At 49.4% G+C, this 22525-nt stretch overlaps 3 protein-coding genes and 1 non-coding gene across 4 annotated transcripts; 2 read left to right on the forward strand and 2 right to left on the reverse strand.

Annotated features, from left to right (window-relative positions):
• Positions 1-927: 927 nt before the first annotated feature.
• Positions 928-1009, forward strand: TRNAS-GCU (transfer RNA serine (anticodon GCU)). Its single transcript has one exon. It is a non-coding gene; the product is annotated as a tRNA-Ser (tRNA).
• A 4255-nt stretch (positions 1010-5264) lies between these two features.
• On the reverse strand, positions 5265-8883 carry RPUSD2 (RNA pseudouridine synthase domain containing 2). Its single transcript, XM_059825952.1, has 3 exons — positions 8488-8883; positions 7695-7991; positions 5265-6973 (listed from the first exon to the last, which is right to left on the reverse strand). The coding sequence occupies exons 1-3, from the start codon at positions 8881-8883 to the stop codon at positions 6161-6163; spliced, it is 1506 nt and encodes a 501-aa protein (XP_059681935.1). The 3' UTR covers positions 5265-6160.
• Positions 8884-9318: 435 nt separating this feature from the next.
• On the reverse strand, positions 9319-15188 carry LOC104252493 (protein-L-isoaspartate(D-aspartate) O-methyltransferase). Its single transcript, XM_059825897.1, has 9 exons — positions 15163-15188; positions 14286-14421; positions 13274-13378; positions 12702-12733; positions 12094-12198; positions 11295-11415; positions 10570-10655; positions 10181-10350; positions 9319-9853 (listed from the first exon to the last, which is right to left on the reverse strand). The coding sequence occupies exons 2-9, from the start codon at positions 14398-14400 to the stop codon at positions 9841-9843; spliced, it is 747 nt and encodes a 248-aa protein (XP_059681880.1). The 5' UTR covers positions 14401-14421; positions 15163-15188; the 3' UTR covers positions 9319-9840.
• Positions 15189-15847: 659 nt separating this feature from the next.
• CCDC32 (coiled-coil domain containing 32) lies at positions 15848-21628 on the forward strand. The gene is made up of 3 exons (XM_009819184.2): positions 15848-16096; positions 18361-18517; positions 20380-21628. The coding sequence occupies exons 1-3, from the start codon at positions 15856-15858 to the stop codon at positions 20516-20518; spliced, it is 537 nt and encodes a 178-aa protein (XP_009817486.2). The 5' UTR covers positions 15848-15855; the 3' UTR covers positions 20519-21628.
• Positions 21629-22525: the final 897 nt, after the last annotated feature.

Here is a 22525-nt window from a genome sequence, read left to right on the forward strand (position 1 = left end):
CCAAGTGCTAATTTACCCCTCATTGTCACTTATGTCGGTGTTTTCCCAAACGTGAACGCCTTCGCGTTGATCAGGACTGCATTTATCGGTCAGTTTAACAGGCGATTCCCCTCACGATTCGAGGCCGCCCCCGACTCCAGCTGCCCCAGGTGAAACCTCCTCAGGCCCGGCCTCGAGGCCGCTCAGCCCTCTCTCCACCTCGCTCCTAGCGACGCCAGGCCGGCGGGGGAGGCCTCTCCTCCCAGCAGGACCGACCTTCTCCTCCCGCCTTTTGTCTGCCCTCCCCTCACCGGTTGCTACCCGCAGGATCCGCCCCGGCGACACGCAACGGCCGTCGCCTCAGGCGCTCCCGCGCTCCCCCCGCCCGGCCGCTCCTCGCCTTCTCCCGCCGGGACCCGTCCGCGGCCGCTCTCACCCACCGCTCCGGAGACGGCCCTCACGCCTGCCACCGGCGGGGCACCCCCGCCGCCTCCTCCTCGCCGCCGCCGCCGCCCCCCGGCCCCCCAGCTCCCATAGGGCTGGGCCGCCGCTTCGCTATTCGAATCTAACCGCCGCCTGCCGCGCCTGCGCCCCGCGCCAAAACGCCGTCGTGACGACAGCAGAGTGGCGCTCTACGGCGGCCGCCGTACAGCATGGCGCCCCCCGGCGCTCCGTACAATATGGCGACCTCCCCGGAATCGGCCCGGTGCCTGCTATTTCGGCATTCCCCCTCGCCAGCACTCCCCGCAGCCGCCGCCGTGGGACTGGCGCGGCAGCAGCCGGCCGGCGCGGGGCTGCTCGGTCCCCGCGCGGTGGCCTCGCTCTGCGGCGTGCCAACGAAGGGCCGAGCAGCGGGCGCCATCTGGCAGAGGGAGCGGCGGGCGGGAGGAGATGCCGGGGGCGGTCACTGTACTTTCTTATAGGCTGGGCGAGAGAAAGCGCTGCCGTGACGAGGTGGCCGAGTGGTTAAGGCGATGGACTGCTAATCCATTGTGCTCTGCACGCGTGGGTTCGAATCCCATCCTCGTCGGGAAGTGACTTTTCCCCCCCCCCCCCCTTTTTTTTCTCCCCGCTCTCAGGGGAGCGCGGCGCCCGCTGCCGCCGCCTCACAGCCCGCCCGAGGCGCGGCCCGTCAGCCCCGGCGAGCTCCCTCCCGCGGCAGCCCGGGGGCCGCCTCCCGCGGCGCGGGGAAGGCCGTAAGGGGAGGCGGGGGCCGCGGTCAGCCTCCCGTCGCCCCGGGCTGATCCATCAGCTGCTACCGAACGAAGGGGCAGCCGCCGCCGCGTCCCGGGGGGTGGAGGTGTCCCAGCCCCGGGTGTCCGGATCCTCGTGGTGCTGCCGAAAACCGTAACCGAGAAAACTCCCCGAACCCTGGGGCAGTCCAGGAAAACTCTCCAAACCCCGGGGCAGTCCAGGAAAACTCCCCGAACCCCGGGGCAGTCCAGGAAAACTCCCCGAACCCCGGGGCAGTCCAGGAAAACTCTCCAAACCCCGGGGCAGTCCAGGAACACTCTCCAAACCCCGGGGCAGTCCAGGAAAACTCCCCGAACCCCGGGGCAGTCCAGGAAAACTCTCCAAACCCCGGGGCAGTCCAGGAACACTCTCCGAACCCCGGGGCAGTCCAGGAAAACTCCCCGAACCCCGGGGCAGTCCAGGAAAACTCCCCGAACCCCGGGGCAGTCCAGGAAAACTCCCCGAACCCCGGGGCAGTCCAGGAAAACTCCCCGAACCCCGGGGCAGTCCAGGAAAACTCCCCGAACCCCGGGGCAGTCCAGGAAAACTCTCCAAACCCCGGGGCAGTCCAGGAAAACTCCCCGAACCCCGGGGCAGTCCAGGAAAACTCCCCGAACCCCGGGGCAGTCCAGGAACACTCTCCAAACCCCGGGGCAGTCCAGGAACACTCTCCAAACCCCGGGGCAGCCCAGGAAAACTCTCCGAACCCCGGGGCAGTCCAGGAACACTCTCCAAACCCCGGGGCAGTCCAGGAAAACTCCCCGAACCCCGGGGCAGTCCAGGAAAACTCTCCAAACCCCGGGGCAGTCCAGGAAAAAGCCGACGCTGGTTTATCGCAGCGCTGGGCGCACAGGGGATCGCTCCTCCGAGCACGCACGCACGGTCGAAGCCATGACCAGTGTTTAAAACAGCCAACAAAGTTAGTTACACCCACCGGTCCCAGCCTTAACTAACTCCTGGTTAGTACCTTTCGCACAAGATACAGCTCTCTCTTAATTCCCGACGCGTGCCCAGGGAGCTGGGGGCTTATTTGGGTTGGGGGCATTTTCGAGCCAGGAGCTGTGGTTTTCAGGTTAAAACGAGGCAGGTCCGCTTCTTGGCACTCTTCTATTTTCCTAGAATTCGTCCTTGTGTTAATCCTTATTGTCAGTTAGTGGAGAGAGTTTCTATCTTTAATATGTCTAAATACCAGGTGCATTCATTACAAGGTATCTTCTTTACATTCTTTTATCCTCTTCACTTATTTTTGACCTTGTGTTCCAACACGTTCTCTAACAGTGGGGCTGGCAGAGCTGCCAGATCTCTGCCTGCCCGTGGGGTGGGCCACCTTCCCTCTCTTCTCCTCAGAAACCAGCCGTGCTGTGGAGCCGCAAGCCGTGACGCCGCTGGGAACAAACCGCTTCTGCATCTCTTCTTGCAAACCCAGCGAAGTGTCGTATTCGGGCTGGCCCGGTCCTTAGCGGGAGCTTTGGGTAAATATTTGCAAGATCAGGGGTTGAGGGAGCTCCAGCCAAACCGATCCCAGCGCCTCTCTGAAAATTACATCAAGGTTTGCTTTAGAGAAATAATTATTGCACTTGGCCTTGCTTTTCATGAAGCTATGATGATTTTAAAAAGCATAAATGGTTGTACTGAAAAGACACAGGAAAGCTTTTCCTCACTGCCTAATCTATGAATAGTTAACTTTTAAGAAGTCTGGAAGTAGAAGTTAATGAAACGCAGAGCTCCCACGAGACTGCCCTGCCCCACGGGTTAAACACATCATCGCAGCACGGGAAGGGGCCTCTCACACGTAATTTGCTGGAACAGCTCTGCGAGCCCTCCGGGCATACGCTGCGGCAGATTTAACTACACTTAAATCCTTGTGGAAATTAGATTACACCAAATCCTGCGCAGAGAACGGCCAGATCACGACTCTGTAGCCTCACAAATGGCACCCATAACGGACCAGTTAAAACACAGCTGGAAAAGGGTGATCATGTGGAAGACTGGTGTCTTGGTGATGTTTTAGGGGTTAATTCTGAGTTAATCCTACACAACGAGTGGGTAAGGCACAGCAAAGTTCCCACCAGGGTTTGCCAGGAGGGTTTATTTGTATGAGTAAGTGCTTTAGCTGCTGATGAGATGCACATTCTCCATAAAAAGACAGATCAAAATAAAACTGTACTAGAGAAAGGACTTCTTCCAGGACCTACGCTTCATCCAGATAACTTTATGCCCACAATCACCCCACAACCAGGACATGGTATTTACCTCAGACCTAATCTTAGATGGGAATTTATCACAAGACATCTCTAATAGTAACACTTTCCCTATCGGCAAAACAGCAAACACCGGCTTCTTGTGCACATTTACAGCACAGATCAGCTGGACGCCAGCTCTGAACTGAAATAAAATGGAATATGATGCCATTGGTGGTAGGCTCCTTGTGAAATCAACCTTAAATTTTCATTGTTCTAAGTGTCTTGAAAACAGAAGCCCCAGGGTTTCTTGACCAGCAAGGTGCGATAATTAAAAGATGCTGACTGCAGTCATTACGCATAGCCAGAAAAAGGAAAAACACAGCGCTGACCTCCAGTTCCTCATCAGGCCCTTCAGCCATCTAGTCACTATCTACGGGGCACAGGTCAGTAAAACCCCTTTCAGATGCTTATTTCTTACAGAGAGGGAAAAACCACCAAAACAAACCTAAACAAAGCCCAGACAATGTAACTTGGGACACCTCAAAGTCTAATTTAAAACTGTTGCCCGTAAATCTACTACCTTTCCCTTGCATTTGAAGGTAGTAACAGCTGCAGACACCCTTATTTATACACTGAGGGTGCCCAAGTTTCATTTAAAGGCACACAAAATATGTATTTCAGCATAGGAAAAATCTGGATTAACACTAGTTTTTAGCGTCATCTGTCAAACACAGGGGACCTTGTATCTCCTTTGTTTAACAAGCTGCCTGTTGCTAAGTACTAGACCTGGCCTTAATACATGATGGCAGGAAAAAAAAAAAATCCAATCTGTGGTTAAATTAGAATCACAAGAGACCCTTGGCAGGATGTGGAGGGGCAAAGCTCAAGCCTGAGTGGACTTTTACGGAAACATTCAACACATCAGACGAATGATCCAGGAGAGAAAGAAATCACTTGGCTACTTTGAGCTATGGGAAGAAGTAAAAGCACTGGTTTATTCTGTTTTGGTATGCAACTCCTGATCCTGGTAACATTATCAAGCGATTCTAGGAGCCTTGCCACGGAGGAAGGCAGTCTTTCCTGCGCGCCTGGCCAACCTTAGGTCCCCAGCATCCCACTCACGGACACCTGTGAAGCAGGGAGCTCTCCAGTAACCTGTGTGAAATGGGCAAACCAGTAATAAAAGGATCCGCAGAAAAGCCATGTCTTGGGGGGCTGAGAAACAGCTGGAGCTCCCTAGAGCACAGCACAACAAGGAGAGGTCATCCGAGACCAGACCACACTCCAGCAAGGCTGTTGCCACACTTGCTGAATAGCGTCAGCTCCTCTGGATTCCTTTCTCCACCTTTAAAAAAGGCTTCTGTAATATTTTAGAAGTGTAGAACGCTATGCATGTGCCCTGTGTAGGAACGGATGTGGAGAGACACGGATATGGAGCGACAGGGCTAGAAACCACTGTCTGCAAACGGTCCTGAAATGACATGGCTCTTCCCAGGTAAAGGTTCTGATTGTCTGCAGTGGTCACTGGAGCTGGTTGTTACCACTGGTGACACATATGGAGAAGAGGGAAAAAAAAAAAAAGGGGGAAAAAAAAAAAAAAGAACCTCAGAGAGCAGAATTATTATAATAACCCTTCCAGAGGCCAAGAAGCGACCGTATAAACACTGATGAAAATAAGAACTATAGTGATATTTATCATCCTGGAAACATACTAATATAAAATCTATAAAAAAAACCTCATCTGGTTCATAAAACAGCTTTCGTTTTTCTTTAAAGTCAACTGTCACACTGAAGTGATATTAAAAACAATTCCACACCAGTCAGAAACAACCCATCTATAGCATGGTTTAAAGAAAAAAATAAATTTAAAAAACAGAAGTTGGCAGACTGACCTCTACTTCTGTTTTCTGCTCAAGTATGAAGATGTTTTCAATGAGGCATAAGGGTTAGAGATCGATAGGTTCTCAGAAGAGAAACCAGATGTTTTTGAGAAGGCAGGAGAAGTCACAGGGGAGGTAGCAGAACAGAAAGGCAAAAATCTACTAAATCAGTCTCCTTATAAATTCCACAAAGACAAAATCTGGGAACTAGTACCTCCAAAAATAGGCCCGATGTAAAGAGATCCATCCTTAGAGTTACTAACTTTAAATTAAGTCATTATTTGAACCAATTCTGAAAGAGCAAGATCTACCTTGCTGACAAACAGTCAACACAAAATGGATCAGCTTCACAGTGCTCCGATTTTACATTATGGCATTCTTGGTGATAACGTTTGGGTTTTAAAATCAGTCTGACAATAAAATACAGTAAAAATAGTTTTGTGTATGACATGACATCCAGCATATTGAACAACATTCTAGCAGCTCTTATTGTAAGATACAAGAACATCACATAGCAGGCCAGAAGAAAAAACCGGTTGCTGACTTTTAAGTGCACGCACTTAATTGTCTGTGTGGATAATCGACAGCAGACCCAGAACAGGTTGAGGTGAAAGGCAAAGCTGCTGGTGCCAACTGGTGTTTGTTACCCTGAAGTGCTCGTTCACTGAAGGGCAAGGTAATTCTAGTGTTCTAGCCCCGTCTTCCTCCTCATCTTTTACAGCGCCTGGCGACAGGCAGGACAGCTCTCCAGCCCCAGCAATCCTTCCCACCCTGTCTCAAGTCACAGGCAGTTTGTTCACCTCAACCACATTGGAAAAGTAAATCTTAGGTCTTTACAAGATGCTTTCCTAGCCAACAACATCTGTAGGTGTCAGATGTCCTCAGTCATTCCTCCCAGTCTTCCATTGCCCACTCAGGCATCTTGGAGCAATACTCAAACTCCGCTCCCTTATAGCGCAAAGCATGTAGGTACATCACCAGGTCCTTGGGAGATGGGTCCCGCCTTGTAATTTTACACTCCACGCATAAAGGGTCCTTCTCTTCTGAACTCTTTTCTCCTGTTTGCCCGTCCTCATTCTCACACGAACAGAGTTCTTTATTTTTTTCAAGCGTTTCCAGGTTGCTATCAGAGGTCAGTGGACAAGCTGCTATGTCATTTCTTTCAGGATCCTTAGCGTCCCTCTCGGGATCCTTAGCGTCCTCAGCAGGGCAGGAGTTTGCACTTATAGGATCAGCCTGCGCAGACTTTGTGCAGTCACTTGAATTACCACAGTCTTTGTTTTCAGCATTGGAGTTCAAGTCCTCCTCCGAAATACCCAAGATATCCAAGCTCTGTTTGGAACGATGCTCTTCTACGAGTGCCTTAAGGAGTTCTTCATCTGTTTTATCGATCTTGCCACCTTTCCCTCTGTCGGGACCCCAGGCTTCCATATTATAGATGGGGTCGTTGACAATAGGGTGCCCCAAATACTGCAAATGGACCCGGATCTGGTGCGTGCGGCCAGTACGCGGAAGACACTTGACTACACTGGTCTTGCCATTGTAACTGAGTCTCTGGAAGACGGTTTTACAGAATTTCCCTTTGGGGTCCACACGGCACACTCCCACTTTGTAAGAAACAACCAGTATGGGCTCCTCACAGACCACTTCATGTTCTGGAAACTCCCCCACCACACGACAGACATACTCCTTTTCCAGCTGCGGGGAGACACAAGAGTAACTCTCAGAAAACAGAACAGAAAACCGCCTGTTCCGATTACACCCAAGTCCCATCCTAGCTACTCCTCTCTTCAATGAAATACACCTGTAGGCGACATCCTGCCCAAATTTTATTACAGCGGAACAGGAAAGGGAGAAAAAACACATAAAATCAGCTATTTAAAGCCAAATCTCTCTCACGCTTTCCCCAACTAGTCAGGAAATCAAGAACACAAGGGCCTGGCCTATTTTCCTCATATTACATTCAAGAGCCATCTCTCAGTGACCTTCGGTTTACAGCCTTGAAGCAAACCCTGGAAGCCAGTACCCTATAGCTATGGTTCTGTTTGGGTCAAGAGCCACTGGAAAAATGAGAAAAACTTCTAAAACTTCTAAAATTGAAGAAGTATTAGATGACTGACACGTTTCCACTTACAAATAAAACTGCTCTCTAACTGTTTTGCACAATCCCAGTCGGTTTGCACAGTCGCTTAGGGAAGGAGATCCCTTTCAATCTCGTATTACCAAAATCAGTTGAATTTTTAGTCAGTCTTTTTCTCTTGATGCCTCTCATGCTTAATTCAATAAGAACAGTAAGGTGATCACAAGCTGTTTTGGGAACTTGGACTTGTTTAGACCAAAAATTTGGCTGACTTTGGACCCGTTTCAAGAAAATATCGTGCAAGAGACTCCAAAGCCTACTGCAGCCCTTAGCTCTCACCTGTCTCTCCCGAACCTGCTCATCGATCCTCTTGGATACCTCTGTGGTCTTGGCAAACATAAGTACTCCCGAGGTCATGCGATCGAGTCGGTGAATGGTATGCAGCTCCTTCAGATCATGCTCTTTGCCTAGGATGAAGATGACGGTGTTGTGACGAAACCTGCCACAGGGGTGCACTGGCAAAGAGGAGGGTTTGTCCACAACCACCACCTCATCGTCCTCCGCCAAGATCTGGATAGGCTGGGCAGTGACCGGCGGCTCGTGGCGATGCACCGTATTCCTGAGAAAATCGTTATTCTGCAGAACAGACAGACAATTACGTGAATCCAGCCTGCATAACCACCCCATCTGGCCGCACACAATGGGGGCTTGATATTGCTGGAGGTGGGGGGAATGAAAGCCCCTCTGTCCTGGAACCCAGGACTTAGCACAACTCTGCGCATCGCCACATAAATTGGATAACGTGTCTTAGGCAATATTTCCCTGCCTCGACGATTCTCAGGGGGCTGAGCAGGGAGCTGTGGGGCACGCTGGCTTTGTGCGGGGCTGCAGGATCCGCACGCTCCTGACCCCCCTGGGGTAAGCGGGAGACCCGATTCCCCTCAAACATGCAGACATTAGCACCACCCACAGGGTTATTTCACCGCACCGGTGATCACCGGGCTGATGCTCATCGCCGGAGCCGAGCTGTGGCCTCCCGTGCCGGGTTACCGGCCCATCACACTGCCCTAGTTACCAGGACGCCGTCGGGGGCGCCCGGCTCTTCCCAGCCCCGGGGCGGGGGGGTGCCCACCTTGAGCACGATGTCCAGGTCGCGCACGGGCTCCTCGTTGAGGCGGAGGCGGCCCGCGCGGGCGGCGGCGCGGTAGTAGGCGAGGGGCTGGGCGCGGAACTCGGTGCTGAAGACGTGCAGGAGGCTGCGGCCCACCCAGCGGCCCTTGCAGTAGGTGCGGAAGTCGAAGTAGTAGGGCCGCACCTTGCGCAGCCCTCCCTCGAAGTAGTAGGAGGTTTCGGCGAAGTGCGCCGCGCCGAAGCTCACCCCCGTGCTCAGCTTCCGCGGCGGCGGCACGTAGCGCTCCCCGGCCGCCAACCGCCGCTTCTTAGGGGCCGGCGCCGCTTCCTCCTTGTCCCCCGGGCCCGGTTTCTCCTCAGCGCCGCCGCCGCTCGGGCCGAGGCCCGGCTCCGCCATGCCGCCGCGGGGAAGGAGCGGGCGCGGCGGCCGGGCCCCGCTCCGCGCCGCCGAGCACAGCCGCACCGTCCACAGCGCGCCGGCGCATGGCGTGACGCGGGCGGCGTGACGCGCGTGACGCGACGCCGGGCGGCGCGGCCAATCGCCGCGAGGCCACGCCCCCCCGCGCTCGCGCGGACGTCGCCTCTCCCCTTCCCGCCCTCCCATCGCCTCAGGTGAGGGCTCGGCGCGGGAAGGAGGCGGCGGCGGAGCTGAGCGGGGACGCCTTTATTTACCGGGAGAGCTCCGGCACAGCGGGGCAGTTCCGCCCTTATACCTGTTCCAGAGAGACCCCTACGTCTCACCGCGGCCCACCCGCCGCTCTTAACCCTCCCGATTCAGCCGCCCGCGCGGCCAAGCGCCGGCAGGAGAAGGAAGGGCGCATCAGGGAAAAGCCGAGAGACCGGGACTTTTCTTCAGCCCAAAATTCTCAGTGTTGCTACCAGAGATTAAATTAGTTGATGCAAGACAGGAAAAGAACAGGCTCTCATAATTAAACTTGGACAAATCGGGGTAGATGGCTGCTCTGAAACAGTAATTGCGTCTTATTTCCTTCAAGCATTAGGCAGAGTAGTCAATATTAAAGAGTATTTTTAGTGAAGGTTTAAGTATTCCTGTCCGCTTTTGGAATTCTCTGTGAATAGATGTTATCTACAGCTTATCAGAGGACAGCTGGACTTATCTGGATCCACTCACTGCCCAGAACCAGACATGGCCTCCGAGAGCCTGCCCCTGCTCCTGGAGAAACACCCTTTTCTCCATCCCTCTGTAACGAGCTCTGCTAAAGCAGAACTCGCATTCATAAACATGTCCACTGGTAAAGCTTCCGTTCAAAAAGCAAAACCATACAGACCATCTACAGTCATAAGTCCCGTTCATGAGCTTTCTGAGGTCACTTTAGAGATGGCCATCCATCTGTCAGAATTCATCCCTGAGGCAAAGAAAAACCAACAGTTACTATTCGTGGCCTTCAGTTCAGCCACAGAATCAACATGGCTATGGTGCTTACGGAAGTGCACAGGCTCCAAAAAAGAAAAAAGAAAAGCTCGAGTCCTCAGTCTGCAAGCCCTATCTAACAGAAAATACATCCTGCTCTCCTGCTGTGCCTTACCACAGCCAAGCCTCTTTCTTCTCTCTTTTACAAACAGCATCTGCTAGGAATCCAGGACTCTGTCAGTAAAGCCAGCAGCCAAGGAGAGCAGGCTCACAGGGACAGCTGTGAGGAAGAAACATTCCTCAATAAAGACCAAATTTTTACCGAGGCCACTGCTTTTCCTTATCTGTCAGAGGAACGTAGATCACGCCCATCAGTTGCGTTTCAATGATCTGCCCGTCGCTGGTTTTGTCGTACTGCATCAGTACTTGGTTTGCACCTTCGGGACCAACAGGCAGTATTAACCGACCTCCTGGCTTCAATTCATTCAGCAGCTGGCAAGCAGAGAAATCAGAATCAGCAGAGCCAAAAAGCGAGACAACAGAAATAAGCCACGCTGTGAAGGTCACGACACCTTGAAAAGCACAAGCTTGCCAGCTCCATATAAAACAGACAGAAGCAGCAGCTTCCAGTGGTTCCCCAATTATTACTTTTTTCACAGATATTGATGCAGGCAGCCCACAGCAACAGACATCCAGCATGATCACTCTTACCTCCTTTGGCACAGTTGCTGCTGCCGCTCCAACATGAATGGCATCGTAAGGGGCCTCTTCGGGGTATCCCTGCCTGCCATCTCCAACTACAGGAGGAAAAAGCATGCAGAAAAGACTTTTATTCTGACAACAACTCCACGCAAAAACAATTCTTCCTATATCCTTTCAGCTGAAATCTACGTGATGAAAACTTTGTGATGAGACTGCGATGGCAATTTGAATTTTGTTGGTTTACTTTTTAAAAAGGGGGAGAGATTACTGGAACTGAGGCGTGCTAGAAGAAGGAACAGTCAAAGCCAGGAGGGCCTCTCAGTAACACAGTGGCTTTGTGCAGGCTTGAGATTCCAGATACAGGAAAAGCTGACTCAAGTTATCCTCCCAAAAAACCACAACAGTGTGCGCAGACCCATTCAGATAAACTAAAACCCAGATGTGGTACAACCACTCTCCTCTGAAGAGCATCTCTTCCTGAATTAAGATAGTCACTGCACACTTGGAAGTCAGGTGCACGGTAAAACTGCCTGTAACATTAAATACTACTTGTTTACGCCGTAGTGTTCAGGTCAGTATGGCATAGTGTTTACTTGGCCAGTGGTTTCTGGCAACACAGTGGCAAGCACCAACACAACCTGGAACAACTGCTTCGAGAAGCAGCACTCTGCAGGCAGCCAGAGCTAATGCACATTCACAGGAGAGAACAAGCATCAGGATCCCGGAGAGCTCACCCACAAGCTTTACACGGCCAGAGCTGAGCAAAGTTGGATCATCTTCTTGGACGTTCCTGACGGATTCGTGTACCAGCTCTTTAATGTGCTCTATGCCCACAGCTTTCCCTGTTGGGCCCATCTAAAAAGAAGAACAGCAGACAAGCACCTATATACCTCCTATATGGTAAAGAGATGTATTTTATAGGGTGAGTTACTGTGGGGATTGGAGAATTTCCAGGAGGAAACTTAAGAGCAGAGTTCCTGAACAGGAGGTGCAAATACTCTGCCCCCTTCGTTTTAAGGCCGAGCAGTCCCAGTTATATGAGCTACCTGAGGGCTACACAGACACTGCCTGCGGGGATTCCTAGTAATCCTTCATTTCCAAAGAAATAGTTATTTGGTAGAATTAGCAGCTTCTGTAGCAGGGTCAGGTCTTGACTAACTAACCTCCTGAGAAGAGTAACTTGACCAGCTTTCTAACACTTCACAGAAAATAATCTCAGGAGTTTAGAAAACAAAGAAACAGACCATGACTTCTTGAGAAGCAAACTAAAAAGAACCTACAATGGACTTGTACAGCAGATTACCACACTCCTCTTGACCTGAACTGGGTTAACGTACAAAACATCTCACAGCAGATACAGCTTCCATTTAGATTCCAAAAATGACCGTATTTCTTTTTACTACAGGCTGGTCTGGGAAGAGTTTACCCCTTCTTCCCACCTCCTCCTCTCCCCCCAAGAAGCACATGCCAGCTAGGGCAAGCTACCCATCCTGATTCACCTTGCTAGCTAGAAACGGAGTCCTGTGAGCTTACCATTCTGGCAAAGCAGGCTGTAAGATATCCACTTCCAGATCCAACATCCAGCGCTTTTGCACCTTCCACAAGCTGATCCTTTAGCAATTCCAGCGCGTGGGCATGCTGTGTCGACAAGTAGTACAAGAAGGTGTGAAACATCCTATTTTAGTTTCCTCTCCTAAAACAACTTCTTGTTCTAAGCATTATCTGCTCTGCTTTAAACACAGCACACCTGGCATTTTGTCTGACACATTCAGAGCGAAATTCAGGTGTTTGATCTGGAAGATCTTTTTGCAGAAGAGCATTTAGGAAAAGGTTCAGTAATAAGACGTGAAGCAGCAGGAAGAAAGGTCTCATGCACAAAATGGACGATGTGAACGGTTAGCCTCAGTTGCACAGAATTCCCATTCTAAGCATACTTTTAAAGCAACTTAAAGAGTATAGGGCAAACTCTTCTTAAAAAGAAAAGAGCTTCACATATACAGTGCCTAAAAAACCAAGCGTGATAATCAAGTCCATGGGATCTGTATCACCTTTCTACTTTAGTATTTAAGAAAAAATAAAATAAAAAATGGCAAACAAACAATTTCCTCCCCTTCGGTTGAAAGTGGAAAGTTGCATCTTACCATATGGGGTGCGCTGATTGTAGCCTTGTATCCTAAAAGGAAACGAGTGACAAAAGTGATGTGATAAAGAAATTACAATTAAAATCACCAATGTGAATCGGTCTTTATTCTCCCCCACTTTCCCCTAAAAACATGAGAAAACTCTTCTCTTTCGCCGCACTAAAGCACTCCACTGGCTTAAAACCTCCTCCTGTGGGATTGCTAACGAGCGCAAGATGGCTGCGCAGCGCTGTGGTTCCCAAGCGTTCCAGCCCCCAGCTCCTTCATCGGAACGCCCCGCAGCTCTCACAGCCTGCTCTCGCTTCCACCCCCTAAGCAGGGCTCGGAGCAATCGACGAACATTGTGAACGTGGAAAAGCTGTATGGTTCTTTCCTCTGGATCCCACTGCTGGAATATGGACGGGCTTTGCTCTGCTTGACCCATCGTAAAACTCAGCCACTGTTCTGGGGAGAGGGCACCCAGCATGGAGAACTCGGAGCTGCCGAGCCCTCTCGTGCCCCTCTGTCAGCGTGACGAGCACCGTCAATGTGCACACCGTAAAACTGGTGATACTCTGCCCCGAGTTACTCACCGATAGATTGAGGAGAATCCATGTATGGGAAATACTTGATGTAGTGACCTCTGTCCGTAGCTAACAGCACATCAAAGACTCGCTGGGATTTGATTATCCCTTTTTCTGGGAGAAGGAGGAAAACAGAGACAGAAAGGACTTAAATCCTCAGCCAGGTAGCAAGAAGAGACTTGGAAGGGGGGGTACAGTTCAGGGAGCTGGTGGAACTGGGAGAATTCAACCTTAATAAGTGATCTGAGAAGGGACAGAAAAAAAAACGCAGAGGGAAGTACGTCCTTTTCAGTTTCTGCTGCACCTAATGAAATCATGTTATGGTCCCAACCATCTGCCCAGTCTCTCTCAGAGGACGGTGACTTACACCCAGAATGTTTCTGGGGCTGCCAAACGTCACAGAAGACAGACAGAGTCACACGTTCACTCCTGAAAGCGGAGACGCCAGTTCAGGTTTCAAGAGCACCGGCACGGTGAGTAAACTAAAGAGCGATGACTGCAGAAACATTCAACATCCCTTTGCACCTCATCTCTGGGGGAGCTCTTAGAGGGGAAAAATCAGCTTTAGCAGCAGGGGAAATTCAAAGCTATTTTTAAGTGTGTTCCGGCCCACTGTCCAGCACGGCGCAGCAGCACCGAGCCCTCCCCCAGCCCCAGGGCTCCTCACTGGAGGGGAGGCACAGCCTGCCAAGAAGCTCAGCGCCCGCAGGCTCAGAGCAACATCACATTGTGCAGCGTTTTAAAAGGCGTCACGCATCTACCACTCCAGAGGAGCGGATGGAAGGCTGTGGACAGTCTTCCCTGCCACTTTTGGCATAACATCTTGTTTCCAATTATAAATGGAACAAGTTCAGGTGGGGACAAATACTGAAATTCAGGCAACATTAATGCCAACGTTTCAGAATGAGCACCATCACAACGTATTACCGTATAACACTAAATATCCATACACTGAAGTGCCAACAGACTCTGTCGGCAGCTTTAGGACACACTCTGGACAGGAGCCCGTGCCGGTACTCACTGTACAGGTTGTTGACGAGCTCAGGGTGCGTCTTTCCGCTTGAAGTCCAGGCCATCGTTCTGGCGAAGAGCAGTCCCATGAGTGTAAGCACGGCGCAGGGCAGCAGACAGCTCATCCCATGCAGACGCGCAGCGGCCTGCCCGGAGAGAGGGAATTCCAAACCAGCCGTCCGAGGGGCACCCCAAAACTTAATCTTTCGTCCTCGTAACGTGATCTCGCGCTTATCACACTATTCAAAATGGGACAGAGCTCGCACGTTACACAGGGCAGACTGTCAGCCGCGGAGAACCAGCGCCGCTACCTCGGTCACAGGCAAGAGCTGTAAGAAATAACCGCCGGCCGGCTGCCGTTCCCCACGGTTAGAACGGCAAATCAAACCTGAAGCAGCCGCTTCCCGCCGAGCCCTCCGAAACCCCGGGCGCAGGGCAGGAAAGGAGCCCGTTACGGCCGGGAGCTGCCCGGCGGCGGTGGCAGACCGCCGGGTTAAGCCGCCGCCGCCCGCCCAGCTGGCAACGCTGCCGGGGGGGTCAGGGTGACACCGGCTACGGGCCGAGCCGCCGGGAGGGGACGAGGCCTGCGCCCCGGCGGGGGGGGGGGCACAGGGCCGGGGGTGCCCGCGGGGCCGCGGCGGGGAGAAGGGCGCACCTCCTCGGAAAGGCCGCGGCAGAGCCGGAGGTGGCAAAGCCGCCGGCGGCGGCAGCGCACGCCGGGTACCGGAGCCACAAGACACCGCTGGGGAAAGCGGGGCCGAGAGGGCACGGCCGCCGGCCCGGAGCAGGCCCCAGGCCGCCCCCTCCCTGCCAGGGGCCCGCGGCCACACCAGCCCCCCCGAGCCGGTACCGGAGCCGGTACGGGCCCCGCGCGCCCCGGCACTCACCACGCAGCCGCACTAGGCCCCCCGCGGCCCGCTGCCAGGTGTAACGGCTCACTCGCCTCCTCCGCGCAGGAAAACTTCCGCCCTTTGAAAAGATGGCGCCGCAGCGGAGTCAATCTCTCTCACGCATCCTGCCGATTCCCCGCCCTCCGCTGGGCGACGGACTAATAGGCGCCCTCTCGCCGCCGGAGAAGCGCGGCCATTGGCCAGACCCGGATGCCAGTCGACGCGCAGTGAGAAGCTGTCGCGGCTTCCCGTGTTTACGGTGCGGGTGGCGGCCGAGGCGGGTGCGGGGACTAGGGCAGCAGCTGGAGCGGCCCCTCCGTGCCCCCGGGCAAAGAGGGCTGCCAGGCCGAGCCGAGGCTCGAGGGGCTCCCGGGAGCGGTGGTGACAGGGGCCTCCGGGGGAAGGGGCGGAGGGGGCGCCGTGCTGGCAGGGGCAGCGGCAGCGCGGCCTGCCTCCCTGCGCGGTCCCTCAGGCCCTGAGGGGCTCGCTGGGTCCCTGGGTATAAATGCGACACACTAGAGCGCATCATCGCTCTCTGGAGGGAGGCCACGCTTCCCCGGTGGGATGAGAGGTCCCTAAAACATCTGGTGACGTGACTTGGGCAGAGGGGGTTAGATATGGGGAGGCCTGGGAGAGAGGGTTTTCCGCTTGGTATTCATCATTTAATTCCCCCCACCTCAGGACTTCACGATGAGAATGATTGAGAGCGTTGACTCCGTGGTCACCAGGTCCAGCGAAGACCTCTGGGCTGAAATCTGTTCGTGTCTGCCACATCCCGACCAGAAGGATGCTAGCGATGCTTTTACAGACTCCTTCATGGATTCTTACGCTGATGGACTAAGCCAGGGCAGTGGATCAGATGGCTCTTCCCAAACGAATCTGAAGCCCTGGGCACCCCTGAATGATTCAGAGGTGTATTTAGCATCCCTAGGTGAGTGTCTGCTCACGGTTCGATTTCTCCATTTGCTTAGGTGTCTGATGGCAGCTATGGCTCTGTTTATGCAGCTGAGGTGACGGTGGTTACAGGTCTGGTTGGAAAGATGTCTTGCAACTATTTCATAAAGCATCTGACTCATTTACTGCAAGTGCATTAGTGGAAATGAGAAACATGGTCATAGCTTCTTCAGCTATGCCACAAAAAGGAACTTTTTATCAAGTACAAACCAAAGAATTAGGTTTTTTCCGTCCAAATAAGTGTAGTAGGGACACTGCTGTTTTTTTTCTGAAAAGCATGTAGTTCCACTGTAGTTGACTTGGGGAGGGGAAGTGCATTCAAATCTTATTATAGAGCCTATGTGTTTTTGTGTTACCAGTATTTGTCTCATTCTTTTTATGGAGTCTCGGGAGACGCTTCTGAGTGGAAAGAGAAAAGTGAAATTTCTTTGTGACCTGTTTTCTGGTTGGAGAGGAGGGGAACAGGTAGGGGAAAGAAAGCTCTGATGCTTTCCCAAATCATGCCTGCTAGGTTCTGTATTTTAAGATGACAGATCATGCATGTCGTCTTTGCACAATTGCTTTTCTTAATTCCTGTATAATCTATAAAGCCATAAATTGATTGTGAACAGTCCAAAAGCTTTCAGAAGCACTTGACATGAAGGATGATAAAGTTACCAGTACTGGAGCTAATATCCCAGCACAGCTAAGTGCTGCAGTCTTTAGCTCTAGGGCCATGGAATTTGTCACTCTGTTTTAAGTATTTCCTACTCCCTTCAGAGGCCTTGTTGCACAGCAGCATTCAACCCCAGGACAGATGCTCCTGTTGCCTGTTAGGAGGAAGCTTTGGGGTGCCCCTGCTCCCCAGCAGTTGGACTGCTACTCCCTCCACTCATAGCAAAATATTCCATCTTCATGGCTCTTTTCCCCTGTCTTCCCTCCTGTGGAGTTATTTTTATCTTGGGTCAGTTTGTAACCTGGTTTGCAGTGCAGCCACACACATAGTTGTCTTGGCTTGCGTAGGAGGCTGCATGCAGAAACAGGCCAGGAGGAATGGGTGGCAGAAGTGGCTTTTTAAGCTTTTATTTCTGCTAGAGCTTCCCTCTTGCCTTAGTTGCTGGTTTAGACTATTATTTCACAGTATACTAAGTAGAGCTCTTAGTATCAGATCAAGGGTGCCACAGCAACAAGACGTAAATTGCTTTTCTGGTATTAATTACTGCCGCAGTTCTGACTTGTTCAGAAAATGCCAGTGGATTAATTTTTACAAGCAGGCTTCAGACTAGATCTGTGTCTGTTTTCTCACAGCCAGGATGGAAGCATAACACTAACACAAAGTTCTTCTTGCATATTCTGGCTAAGTCAACAGAAATGTTATAAACCTGTTCTAGGTTTGTACCTGGCCAGGATTAGCGATTGTGAAATCATAGCATCAGCTTGGCAGTAAGTTTGGACAGATAGGATAATTCAAATCTTCTGAATTGCCAGGGCCAGAGACTTTCGGTGACAGCTCAAGTCTGTGATGCAAGACAACCTCCAAAAAGCTCAACAGGTGGGCTACAGCATTGTGAATTAGCCCAATTCAACTAATGATGATACACTTTTCAGTAAAAAGTGTGATTACAAGTCAATACCTTTCATTTAAGGAGGAAACCATTATAATGTTTTTTTGTGACCAGAGAATTAATGAAATTTGCTTTCTTATAGCTTTGTGTATTATCATTGGATTACCCTGCATCTCGTAAGGAGGCGCTTTTCATCGACCCCGTGGCTGAGGAACTCGCAATATCATGTTCTGTTATGAGATACCCAATTAATAATACTGCTGCACTCGTATTTTTTTTTTCTCAGTTTGGGCATTATTTGGATTCACACTACAGTTAGTGTGGTTTATATTCCATGCCAATTTCTATGGAAATTGTGGGAGCTTAATGCCTGTGAGATCTGAATCCTCTTGTGTGATTTCATGGAAACTGAACAGTAAGTGTGAAAGTTACTAAAACTCAAAAACAGGCAGAGTTGACTGATTGCAGAAACCTTATTTTCTTCAGAAGCATCACTTTAAAAAATATCATCTTCTATACATACAAGAAATACAGTCACACAGGCATGAAATACAGGGGCAGACTTGACTTTTAAAATATGACATAGTCTTGAAAAGTTGATTTGACTTTTTTGATATAGAAGTCTACATACTTCTTTTCTTCCCCTTCAGAAAAACATGGTAGAGATAATAAAGACCCCTCCTTTGCCTCTCCACAGAGAGAAGACTGATGAGAATTAAGGGCTTGTCTCAAGAGGTGACCTCCAAGGACATGCTGCGCACTCTTTCCCAAGCTAAGAAGGAATGCTGGGACAGGTTCCTGCAGGAGAAGTTTGAGTCTGAATTTTATGTAGAGGGACATGACTCTGATGAGAGGTAATAAGCAAGTTGATGAGAAGGGATTACCACTTACCATGTTGGCAAACAGACTTCATTTCTTAAAAACTAAAATAAGGTTTTGTCAGGACTTGTGATAGGGCATTATGACAAAAATAACATCTCATTGCAACTTGGTAGGGCTGCCACAGGCTTTCTGAAACAGTTTGATAACGACCATTTCCATCGTACTAGAAGGGAACACACAGAGCATGTAGGGTTTGAACTTTCAGTGCTGCTCACTGGTTTTTGCATCCCTCAGACTGGGGCAATCCAGTGTGGTAACAACTGGAACCTACTTGATAATTTCCCTTGTCACAGTTGGGGTAGGGAAGGAATGGAGCGGAGGAGGGGATGTCTAAGGTGTCTCCCATTGCCTTTTTTTAAGGCTTAGCTTTAAAACTGAACCCCAGGCCGTTCCCTGCATCTTTGTAGGGGCCAAGTTAAGCACTGCTTCAGATAGAAGTGGGATTTGAAGTCCTTTCCAGGGTTGGTACCAGCCTGAGATTAGATTTCCCGAGTGGCTTTCCCTTCCGTGCATCTCTTACAATGCTGCTGCTCTCTCACCCATTACCCTTTTACAGATGATGAATGAATTAAGATGAGAGTCCTTTTCTTTAGCAATCTCACATTTCCAATCACTTATAATGCTCTCCATATTTCTGCTTTCTGAGCTGACATTTTTCATGATTGCTTCTAGCTGAAAAGAAGATTATTTCTCTCCCTTGAAGAAAATCTACTTAAGCTAGTTTGGGAGTTTAAGTATAAAAAATAATCCATGTTTATAAGGAGTTTTTAGATTCTTTCTTTGACCAGTTAACTTCAATGTGATTTATATTTAAAAACAAGTTTTTGTAGATATATGTGCTCTTTCTACTCTTTTTAAAGGCTGGGAATGTTATCCATGAAAGCATTTTCCTCCTTAGAATTTGACTATGAAGTTAGAGGTCACTGCCAAATGGTGCCGAAGTATTTGATTCTCATCCACCAACGTAATTAAACAAGCTTTAACTTTTAAGCACACAGATAATTTCAAGGACATTACCAAGAGAAATTCTGCTCTTGTGCAAGAGTAAGAAAGAGCAAATTAATTTTGTTGTGGCAGTACTGAATGAATTGAATCACACTTTTAGAAGATGAGCATAGACACACATTTAACAATTATAAACTTTTAGGATTATAGCCAGCATTTAATTGAAGACAGGGGTAGATCTGTTCTGCTCAGACCATTTATTGTGAGATAGGCTGTAAGACAGTAATTATGCTCGTATATATCTATAAACATCTGTGGAATCCATAGTAAGGTTAGCATTCTAGAATGTACACATACTGCCTTTTTTTCTTCAATCTTTTGGTGTTACTGGTGGTCACACATTTTTACATGTGCTTTCTGTTTTGGTTTTGTTCCCCTCCCTTCCTCCCTGTATTTCCTATCTTCATCACAAATAGGCAGTTGTGGGTTTTGTTTGTTTTAACACAAAACACAAGTTTTCTTACTTCTCACCCAGAAAGCTGGAAATGGAGGTGTAGTCTTTGGCTACAGAGACAAACTAGTACTTCAAGAATGTAAAGGTTGATGTACCTGCTAAGGATTCTTTTCATCGAGGAAAAACCTGAGCATAAAACTTTTCTAACCATAGTTGAAAAAGCCCAACTACAGCAGAATATCTTTGTAGAATGAAAGATTCTGCTTGCTCCTCTAGCACACGGTTCAGTCCCATGATAGAGCTTATCTGTGGCAACAGGAACACCCACAGAGGTGAAAGAAATGCAGAGAGAGGATTCCCCTGACACTTTTTTCATACCTTCCTGTGAGGCTTTGTTGGTCTCTTGTTTCACTTTGTGCCTTTTCTTCCCTTCAGCACGCTAGAACATCTGAAGCGATGGCTGCAACCTGATAAAGTGGCAATAAGTACTGAGGAGGTACAGTATCTCATCCCTCCAGAATCTCGGCCAGAGAAGCAGGAGACTGAGGAAGAACCTCCAGCTGCAGAGCAGTGAGATATGTGCCAGCTATGCCACAGAGCTGCCTCTTGTCCGAAGCCTGATGAAGTTGTATCTGGCAATAGTAATAAGGGGGGGAGGGATGGCAAAAGTGCTGGTTATCAGTCATTTAAAAAGCAAAAAAAAAACCCAACACACAAAAACCCCAGCTCTGGCCCTCAGAGAGAGTGACTGGCATTTGTTATGGACGAGAGTGGAACGCCTGTGACAGTGTATGCTGAACTGAAATCTTACTTTGATCTTCTCCCAGCCTGTAGCAACCTGATCATTCCAGTCTGAATGTGAATTGTTTGTAATTCATCAGGAGACATATTGGACAAAAAAGCACAGTTGTTCAGAAGCATCAGAAAACATAGTGGTCCAGAATAGCACAGATAAACTGATGCAGTGGTTTTTTCTTCCTGTCTTGTACTTTTTTAATTACTCAATTGGGCAATTTTTTTTTCTTTCCTGCAAAGCCCACTGTGGTGTTTTCTATAGATCTTCACTATTTAAGCCTGAGTTGGCCCTGAGCTGTACCTGGAGGAAGAGAGGTATTTTTCACATCCATGAATTTGGAATCCTAAAGGAAGCTAGCATTGCCATCATTAAACTGATGGTATCGTTGACTTGTAACGATTTAACATTCCTCTCTATGTAATGTACCCTCCTGCAATATCCCACTTTATTGGCCAAACTCTCTATTATAGAATAGACTAGAGGGGGAGTATTTTTTTCTGTTGTTGGTCATTTTGTACCTGTTCTTTACCTCCTTCAGCCTCTTCCAAAGAGGGTCAGATGAAGTTCTGTATCAGGAAACCAAGAGCAATAATCAGGGAGGCTACAAATTACTTGTTTTCATCACAGACTTGCTTAGAATTATCTGACTTTTAATATGTTCTAGTATTTAATTGTTTTTCATCCTGTTTAACTCTGCAGAGGGTTATTTCCCACCACTAATCAAAAAAATCTGTAATTACATACTTGTATAAGACTGATTCTTCTTTAACCTGTGCTTTCTGTCTTGGCATTGACACTAAGGGTCGATAGAGGGAAGCAGCATACATCTTCTGTCAAATAAAGCTCATGAAGACAGAAATTGTAGGGGTAGTTCTAGTCGTTTGTGCACACAAGATTCATACCATGTTCGTTATGTATCTGTATGAAAATACATTTTTAAAAGTAGCTTCTTGTCAGACCTTCCTTGTTTCCTGTCTCTGTACAATTAGAAACGGCGCTATTGTCTCCTTCACCAACGGCTGTTACTCTGTTGGTGCTTCTCCTTCAGTGTCATGACTCAGTGTTTGTTTCCACGATCAGCTTGATCAGTAGAACCACCCACCCCAGGCTCACCACGCACAGAAAAGTCACACTGATAATTCTCCGTTAGAACAAACATTTCTAAAAAAGAAGTGAGAAGTATGGTGAATCACCTGAATGTCAGTGATACAAGACTTGCAAGTCTCATGTCTTGTTGGAGGGTGGTTTTTGTCATCTTTCTAATGTCATTTTTAATTTATCTCTAAAAATAAGTCTGCTTTCCTGTACAGATACAGTGCTGTAAATATCTGTCACCTGTGATGTCAAGCTATAACAAAGATGCTTCCAAGTATTTACCAGAAATGATATGTACAAAGAGAGAAAGATGCAGTTTCAGTCTGTACCCAAGCTATTTCATAGTCAATACATTTCCTTCTTGTGATTAGCAATTACTGTGAAGATGCTTTATATTATTTTGTCTGTTCTCATTAAAGCTATCTGAGAAAGAAATGTATTCAAAATCACTGTACTGAAACACTTACAGTTCCAGGTCCACATAACCTAGCATTGCCTCTAGAGAAGGGACCTTAGAGTAGCTCTCACCATTTCATTTTGAAAAATAGCTCAGAAGCCCAAGGAAAGGGTACAGGGAAGGATTGTTGTCCAAATACAGAATTAGCTGAGGTCTTTGAATTTGCAGTGATACTCTGGCAAGACATACACAGGTCCTTTGCTGGTTAGTGACATACATCTGTCTGTACAGAT

The sequence above is a fragment of the Gavia stellata genome, chromosome 17 (assembly GCF_030936135.1).
Source record: "Gavia stellata isolate bGavSte3 chromosome 17, bGavSte3.hap2, whole genome shotgun sequence".
NCBI classification, from domain to species: Eukaryota; Metazoa; Chordata; class Aves; order Gaviiformes; family Gaviidae; genus Gavia; species Gavia stellata.

What these genes read in the sequence shown, in the direction of transcription:
- RPUSD2 (XM_059825952.1), bottom strand. Translation starts at nt 8,883, where the DNA reads ATGGCGGAGCCGGGCCTCGGCCCGAGCGGCGGCGGCGCTGAGGAGAAA. An exon ending in ACCTGGACATCGTGCTCAAG is followed by an intron (nt 7,992 to 8,487) that starts GTGGGCACCCCC and finishes TCTGTTCTGCAG; the next exon opens with AATAACGATTTTCTCAGGAA. An exon ending in AGCAGGTTCGGGAGAGACAG is followed by an intron (nt 6,974 to 7,694) that starts GTGAGAGCTAAG and finishes GTCTCCCCGCAG; the next exon opens with CTGGAAAAGGAGTATGTCTG.
- LOC104252493 (XM_059825897.1), bottom strand. Translation starts at nt 14,400, where the DNA reads ATGAGCTGTCTGCTGCCCTGCGCCGTGCTTACACTCATGGGACTGCTC. An exon ending in GGATTCTCCTCAATCTATCG is followed by an intron (nt 12,734 to 13,273) that starts GTGAGTAACTCG and finishes GTTTCCTTTTAG; the next exon opens with GATACAAGGCTACAATCAGC. An exon ending in TGGCCGTGTAAAGCTTGTGG is followed by an intron (nt 10,656 to 11,294) that starts GTGAGCTCTCCG and finishes TTCCTCCTGTAG; the next exon opens with TTGGAGATGGCAGGCAGGGA.
- CCDC32 (XM_009819184.2), top strand. Translation starts at nt 15,856, where the DNA reads ATGAGAATGATTGAGAGCGTTGACTCCGTGGTCACCAGGTCCAGCGAA. An exon ending in GGTGTATTTAGCATCCCTAG is followed by an intron (nt 16,097 to 18,360) that starts GTGAGTGTCTGC and finishes GCCTCTCCACAG; the next exon opens with AGAGAAGACTGATGAGAATT. An exon ending in GGACATGACTCTGATGAGAG is followed by an intron (nt 18,518 to 20,379) that starts GTAATAAGCAAG and finishes TCTTCCCTTCAG; the next exon opens with CACGCTAGAACATCTGAAGC.